Source organism: Perna viridis, chromosome 9 (genome assembly GCF_037379345.1).
Source record: "Perna viridis isolate PV_CMFRI_1.1 ecotype Kerala chromosome 9, ASM3737934v1, whole genome shotgun sequence".
Taxonomy (NCBI): domain Eukaryota; kingdom Metazoa; phylum Mollusca; class Bivalvia; order Mytilida; family Mytilidae; genus Perna; species Perna viridis.
Genome location: NC_142453.1, coordinates 10,651,585 through 10,659,350, shown reverse-complemented (window position 1 = coordinate 10,659,350; position 7,766 = coordinate 10,651,585). Strand labels below are relative to the sequence as shown.

Here is a 7,766-nt window from a genome sequence, read left to right as displayed (position 1 = left end):
AAACGCTGCCCAATGAAAATAAAGAATAAAAAATGATAGGCAATCTATTTCAAGTATAATCGATAAATATCTCAATTAAAATGAAAAAAAAAAAGGCGTTATATGCATTTGCGCCAATTTTCCAATATCATATTACAATTGCACTAAATACTGATTATTTTGTTTTCGTTCAGGTAACCGTTAACGATTTGTACTCATACAAAACTGTAAGTCTCGGGTGTAAAAGTTGTGCGTTTTCTCCATATTGTTTGTGGTACAACTAATAGATGTTTTTGCGCAAAAGCATTGCGTAGTAAAAAACTAACCAAATAATTTCCGTCCTAGTCGTTTTAAACGCATTTTAAAAAAGATAACATCTCGGCCTTTCTTTGATGAGGTAACAGTTATTGGAGTAAATTTCAAAAGAGTGTAAAAGCTACTCGTTTAGTAGACCGAAGAATGAATCAGGTGCACCGGTAAGGTTAGTGTTTTAAGGCAGATACTTAGTGTGATGTTTACCAATTATGTAATGGAACATACTGAATTGCTTTAGATATCACTTTTAATTTCACTGCGTGTAGTTGCATGCTGATAGAAAAAGATCAACCACTATCGAGACAGTCTTAGAGGTATAACATTACTCTCTGAAATGACATACATGCATGTATGACTCTCATGAAATACAAGTAACTACTGATTACTAGTGTGAAAAAGTGTTACATGTACATGCACGAATTGTTGAAATGATATTAAATATACTGCCCTACAAGATTACCTAATAAGATAACTGAATGGTCTATTTTCTTATCCAAATCAATCCCAAAGCAAAATCTGGAGGCCTCGACATGATTCTGGCAGTCCTGGTTTGTTTCTTTGGTAAGAAGCTTATGCTTATGTTCATAAAAAGTTAGGTCGCAGAAACAGGTTTTATCAAGAAATATAGTACATTTCGTGCATCTTACATCGTATTTTTTTTCACACAATCGTCTCGGAAGGGACAGAAAGACACGTATATCGATTGTTCACTAGGGAAAAAAAGTTAAGAACACTTAATCACAATTCTCGAATTTGTTTTTTTTTCTGAGTGAAAAATCGATATGGGTGAAAATCCATATCTCGGCAATGTTTATACATATAAAAGCATTTGTTTTAATAATGATTGATTTCGCCATAACTTTGGTTAATGTTGACGCTTATGGCAGGCCATGGTACTCACAATAACATATTTTTATTTGTGGGTAAGACAGACTGGCTGATATTTTACAGCGATTTAATTATTTTTATCGAGGTATAAATACATATTTTATTGAGGTAAAAATACATATTTTATCAAGATAAAAAGTTATTTTATATTGAGATAATAATATTGTGTTATCAAGGTTAAGTATATTTAAGTAGCTGTCTTTGTAAGAATCATGCAAAATCTGAAAAACGTGATACACCCCAAAAAAGGCTACATATTTTTATTTTTGTAATTAAGTTGTTTTATGGGTCTATACTTTGAAATGTGTAATTACTAATTCAAGTCTGCCTGCTCTTAGGATATAATCAACATTGAAAATCCAATAGATTCTGTTGTATTTGAGTGTCAATTACAGAGTTATCTCCCTTAATTTTGAACTCTACGGTGTATTCTATATAATTTTTTATCTCCTAAGAGCATGGGTTATATGAAAAACCGAATATTAATTTCAGTTTACTATGGCATTTCAAACAAAATATAAAAAATGAAAATATATAGGCTTTTCACCTCTGAAGCACATTTTGCATGATTCTTAGCTGGAGTACTTCTTAAATTGTGATAAAATATTGTGCGTACGATGGCCTTCCATAGCCGCTAGTTCTCCATACAAATTCAAGTTAAGTTCCGGTATTGCAAAATTTGTTTTCATTGCTTGGTGTATACAGCTTAGAAAGTACTATACACTTCTGTCAATTCTGAACATTTGGTCTCAATTTGTTGAAATAAAGCTGTTTTGAGACAGAACTTTTAAGTGTGTTTCCTTCATAAATTTTTTTTTTTATAATCCTTAGTGGTGGATATTCAAGTAATTAATAGTGCATTATACTCGAATGCAACACAGTGGTTAAACCGTGTTTTGTTTTTATTAATCATCGGTTTCTTTCAAAATCTTGCCATTTCATAATTATGTCGTTCCGAACTACAATTCTCTTGCACTTATTCCTTTCTTATATTAAATATGTCCATATTTATTTTTCTTTAGAACGGTTGCACTGTAAATTATGCTTCTATGGGTATTCTTAGCTGTTCACCTTTACCTCACAATGGAAGAGGGATCGCACCATGATTCCCCTCCATGATGAAGGAAAACGTACGAAATTCCGAATTAAAATGTGAAACTGGTTTCTTATACAAGGCCAGTATGTAGTACTAAAATTTGTGGGGAACCAAAAAGAAAAAAAAACGTGAAATCATGCATTAAGATAGTACAATTGCTCTTTAATTGTGAGGAAATTAAAGAAACCCAAGATTCGGTCGCCATTCAAATAAACTTACAATATAACTAGAAAAAAAGACACAAGCAATAAAGAATTAAATTTGAGATGGTTGACCAGGTGCCCCGGTTGGGTAAGTGTCTTCTGCTTACTAGAAACCCCTGTCGAGTTGCTCACAAATAGCCTTGTCAGGGTACACGAAAAGAGGTAACTAGGGCACGGTGAATAAATCGGTTCTCGTTTTACGGATGGATACGCCAAAACGATCAACAAGATCATTTAACAAAATCTTTTTTAGCACCAACTTTGGCTGGAGTGTTCATCAAATATGAGGAGGGGATAGATAAGGTATGTCGTTAATTGTGCTAAATTGTTTGGTTAAACATGTTATGAGGTAAGTGAAATCTTAAACGCTCCGGAAGAAACATATGTATTCTAACACCTAAGTCCTTCCATAATTTTTGTTAGCCCTATTAATATTAACTTCCAAGTTTGTAAAATATGTAATAATTTTTTTATTGTCCCTATTCATTCTCCTATTGTCATGGTCTGAAATATGTATGGGGCGAAATGTCCAGTTTTGGTGAAAAACTGTGGGTTGTCATGGCCGGAAATGTCTTTCGGTCAAATTGTCCGGTGTTGATTACATCGTCTTCGTAAACAATCGGGTGCCATGTTTTGACCACCCCAATCTTAGAAAAAGCTCAGATTTGATTTATACTTATTCTAATCAAGCTATTTTATGTTTCCGAGACTTGTATGGTCCCAAATCGCATTTACCAAGTATACGAAAATGAAGCTGCCATTAACCTGTTTTCAAGCGCCCGATTTTACATGCACAAAAAGGATATTGATGCTTTTTTTTCTGCCCCATAAGTATGCAGGATCCTGTTGATAATATAGCCAGTTACGCTCCCTTCGGGAACGCATTAAGGTTCTTCCCAAGCTAAGCCCTAAGGCGCACACAACTGTCCATACAAATATCAATATTTTCATTACTTAATAAATAAACTTTACATATACATGTACATGTATATGATGATGTACATTTACATGAACAGTGAAATGGAACACTTTATCTGACTTTAAAGTTGGTTGGTTTGACAGGTGTTTGGCTCAGCAAGGTTCAAAATGGAAAGAGTTCTGGTGAAGGGTTTAGACGGGTTTTCAGATTATCATACGTGTATCTTATGGAGGGTTATTTTTGCGGGTGTAAATATTGGCGAATTTGATGCTAAAATGTAAAAACTATACCAAAAGAATTGGGGTGTCTAATTTTTATCGGATGCTATGTTGTGCACTAATTGCTTCTACCCAGAGTGATTTTTTCGTGTAATTTATTTTGGCGATTTTAGACAGACCGCTAAGAAATGCCAAAATTAGTACTCCGCTAAAATATCCCGCTATTCAATGTAAGGTTCCCCAGGTTTCACTGTCATTGTCATATAACATGTACGTTGTAACCGAGCAAAGAGTAAAAATGTCGATATATTTAGGAAATTTGTCTGTTCCTATATGAATTAAGTCATTTAACCCAGTTATATGTACATGCAACATGTCTTTACTCTAGTGACATAGAAAATCAAGACAAATAACCTAGATGATATTGCATAGCAATCAACAGGAAGCACACGGTTGTACAATTCTGACTTTTTATGAGGAACTCGGTGGGTGTTTCTAGAAAAGTAGGGGACGCTTACCCTACCGGTGCATCTGGTCCATGCTCCAAGTTTTTAGTGGAGTCCGAGTTTCTCATTTGCTTTTGTTACTTCGTATGTATGATTTTAGTCACTTCATGTTCCTTGATGTGTATGTCTGTATTTCATGTCTGGTCTTTGTCCCTAAATACATTCTTTTGATTGACGCTATAACCTTGGTTCCCTTGATTGCTCTCTTACAGTACTGATACAGACAATGAAGCAAACAAACAAAGAACGATGAACAAGAAAACACACACACACACACTCACTATGAATCAGGATTCAAGTAAACAAGGGCTTGATGCAGTAATCAAAAGCAATGGGCTAATAACATTGTGTAAGCATTAAACTGATAGATTTGTATTACAGATTTTAAACATTTGAACCAGTAAATTAATTTAATTTTAAGCGAATTATCAACGGTGATGACACCACCATTGAGACTCACCAATGGCAGGTGTCGCTTCAAAGAGGCAGCGGAAGTTCATGGAGCCACTCGTGTGGAGGATCCATCATTTCAAAAGAGTGGGTCTTGACTGCTGCTCATTGTGTGGATGGAAGTTCGTATGTACATGTTTAAGTATTAAATAGGTGTAATATTTTCTAATACGACAAAACATGATGTATACATTTTATAATCATATTGTACACTAATATAATTTGAAAGTGCACACATTTCGTGTTGATTGTCTTTTTTTTTCTCTTTTTGCGCGTTTTGCCCATGTCATTTGAGTCTGATGTCTCTGAATCGTGCTTCAGTATTTCTTATTAAAGATTTATTATAAACGATATGCATCTTTAAAAAAATATTTACAGTGCAAGTTCTTTGAGAATTGCTGCTGGTTCAAACAACTGGAAGGAAGGGAAAGTTACTCGTAAGATAGCTGAAATAAAACAGGCAAGCATTTAATTCCTTTTTAAGCCTTTGTTTTGTTCAAAACTCTCTCACACATGAAATTGCATGTTATACATGAGCCATTACCACCCCTTCCGTGGAATAAGAAAGTAACATGTATTCAGTTGAGGAGGTAGACCTACGGTAAGGGACATAACTCTCGAAATCAGTGATTTGCATCATATTCAATTTCACCAATGTCTTTTAAGCTTTCGTTTGAAACAGAATAAGTTACTTTGATGCTTATATGAGATTGATATAAAGAGCCTAAATACAAACGTTCCAATGATTTGTAATAATTGTGTCCCTTACCTTAGGTCTTCCTCCTTAAAAAAACCTCTTTGATACCAGTTGTTGCAATAGTAATTACGTAAATTTTCAATCTACATATGACAAGCATTATTTTATTATCAAGTTTGATAACTGGACAAACTATTGATATGACTAAATTCTACATGCGACAGCTCAGAGAACACGAAGAAATGAAAATGGTTTTGAGTGATTTAAAATAAAAATATATTACCAAAAGATTCCGAGAAAAGCAACCATTCTGTAAACAAATTGTTTCTATATAAATGTTTTTGTACAAAGACGCATGCAATCAACCTGTTCTAACTACCAATACAACACCGACTTGGTGGTGCATTCTGTAGCCTGCTCGCTTAGTGTGCGAATGGACGTGTGTTAGATCCCCGGTCACGGACTTTAAAACTGGTAGTCATTGCTTCTCCGCCAATTTCGTAGTATTTACGGTAATGGAAAGAGAAGTGATTGGCTCGGAGTCAGCATAATGTGTTCGAGTGTGGTGGCATGCCTACATATGGTCTGTTGCTTCTGTGAGCTGGCAAAATGAAAGTCGGCCTTTTACAAAACAGGATCTGTTGAATTGGTAAATCAGTTTCGTTTTGAAATGTATGAAAGACCTGCCACAAGACGTTATGCAATTATCAGTCAATCAATAAATCACTCAAGATCTATTGATTGTAGCATCCAGACTATGATGGAATCTCTTCTGGTTTTCCAAACGATATAGCAGTCCTGAAATTAGAATCACCATTAGATTTTGACGATACTGTGTCCGCCATTGAGTTGGCCTCTGACAACGATTTCACCAATGTGAAGTGTGAAATATCTGGATGGGGACAGACAGGTCAGAGAAGTATTTCAAATTTTCTATCCCAGCTTTGAAAGTGGGTGGTATATACATATCAAATAGTCCGTCCATTGGTACATGTTTCGTTACAGTTTTTTTGATGCTGCCATTTGATATTTAGATATTTACCCGAAGCTTATTCGTAGATATGCCATTACTCAGATTTTGTTCCAGAATGAAGCGACAACAACTCAATGCTTGACGACTTAATCTTCTTTTACATATGGTTTCTAGGGTGGGAGGGAATATCTTAGTGAGCTTTGATCACTCTTATTTTCTATAAACATTGATCGTAAATTTTGGTCGTTTGTTCAAAATTTGAAGAGTTATACTTATGATGACAATTTACGAAATTTGGTTAAAAATTAGCAGAAACGAATCTTTGAGCCCCCTTTCAAAATGCCAAAAATTCTTCTCTAAATGTTTTCTTTCCTTTTTTACAGACAATGGTATACCTGATATACTACAAAGAGTATACATGACAGTTATATCTAACATAGACTGTAGTAATAAGTGGTCGGTTGTCAGCGGGGGCATAAATGACGGACACATCTGTATTGGAAATGATGAAGATGTTGCCGCTGATAAATCTGCATGCTTTGTAAGTACATGTAATTAAAATAGTAGAAATATAAAGAGTAGTACAACGTTTAGTAGAAAAGTTAAATATATCGTCAATTGTTCATATTTAAATGTTTACATGGTCCAAATCCTGATGAAGACAAAGAACTTAAATGCAGTGGTATACACAAACACATATAGTTATTGAAAAACTTTGTTATTGCTAACAAATGATATTGAAATTTATGATTTAAAAAATAACAGCAACTAATAAACAACTAGAGTTCAGATTTGAAATCTTAAGTACAAGTTTCTTTTAAGACACAGGCAAAATTAAAAAAAAATGAATCATGAATTTCAACAACAAACCAACGCAGCAGCCAACATCAACTCTGTACGAAACAGCAGTGGCATATTTTTTTCTATGCCTAGCCCTAACCTACTTTAAATGCTTTCAGCTTGTACTACTTAAGTTTTATTTATAACAAAAATATGGAACTGTAGCGTATAAATCGGCCGAGAAGAAGCTTAAACTTTCTTGTATGTTTGCATCGAAATGCCGCCGCTGTTTCGGAGTTTTGATGCAACAGTCAATTTCCACACACTAAACCTTCGCGATTATACGTACCATAAAATTTTCTCTTTATCTGAACATTTTTATCTGAAGAAAATGTTAAAAAGATGACAACTACCTTTGTGGGAGAGACACGTGGGGGGCGGGGGGAGGGTGGGCGAGAATGAAGTACATATATATGTATATTGTAGGGAGACAGTGGAGGACCAATGATCTGTAACTCACAGTTAGCTGGCGCCACATCATGGGGCAGTGGATCATGTTCTAGCTTCCCGAATGTCTACACCAGGGTATCTCACTTCCGGAAATGGGTTAGAGATACTACTGGTGTCTAAATAGAATATCTGACATATTAAATTAATTTTATCTTGCATGTGTTTGCATATGTTATTATGAGGAACGTATACAAGATTAATACGTTTTCTAAGTGACTGCACGCCCTTCTGG

The 7,766-nt window shown here is 34.7% G+C and overlaps 1 protein-coding gene across 1 annotated transcript; it reads left to right on the top strand.

Annotated features, from left to right (window-relative positions):
• The first annotated feature begins 746 nt into the window (after window positions 1–746).
• LOC148606656 (trypsin delta-like) lies at window positions 747–7,690 on the top strand. The gene is made up of 7 exons (XM_088545904.1): window positions 747–855; window positions 2,735–2,784; window positions 4,546–4,700; window positions 4,953–5,034; window positions 6,019–6,181; window positions 6,628–6,785; window positions 7,511–7,690. The coding sequence occupies exons 1-7, from the start codon at window positions 771–773 to the stop codon at window positions 7,652–7,654; spliced, it is 837 nt and encodes a 278-aa protein (XP_088402030.1). The 5' UTR covers window positions 747–770; the 3' UTR covers window positions 7,655–7,690.
• Window positions 7,691–7,766: the final 76 nt, after the last annotated feature.

What these genes read in the sequence shown, in the direction of transcription:
- LOC148606656 (XM_088545904.1), top strand. Translation starts at nt 771, where the DNA reads ATGGTCTATTTTCTTATCCAAATCAATCCCAAAGCAAAATCTGGAGGC. An exon ending in ATCTGGATGGGGACAGACAG is followed by an intron (nt 6,182 to 6,627) that starts GTCAGAGAAGTA and finishes CCTTTTTTACAG; the next exon opens with ACAATGGTATACCTGATATA. An exon ending in CTGATAAATCTGCATGCTTT is followed by an intron (nt 6,786 to 7,510) that starts GTAAGTACATGT and finishes TGTATATTGTAG; the next exon opens with GGAGACAGTGGAGGACCAAT.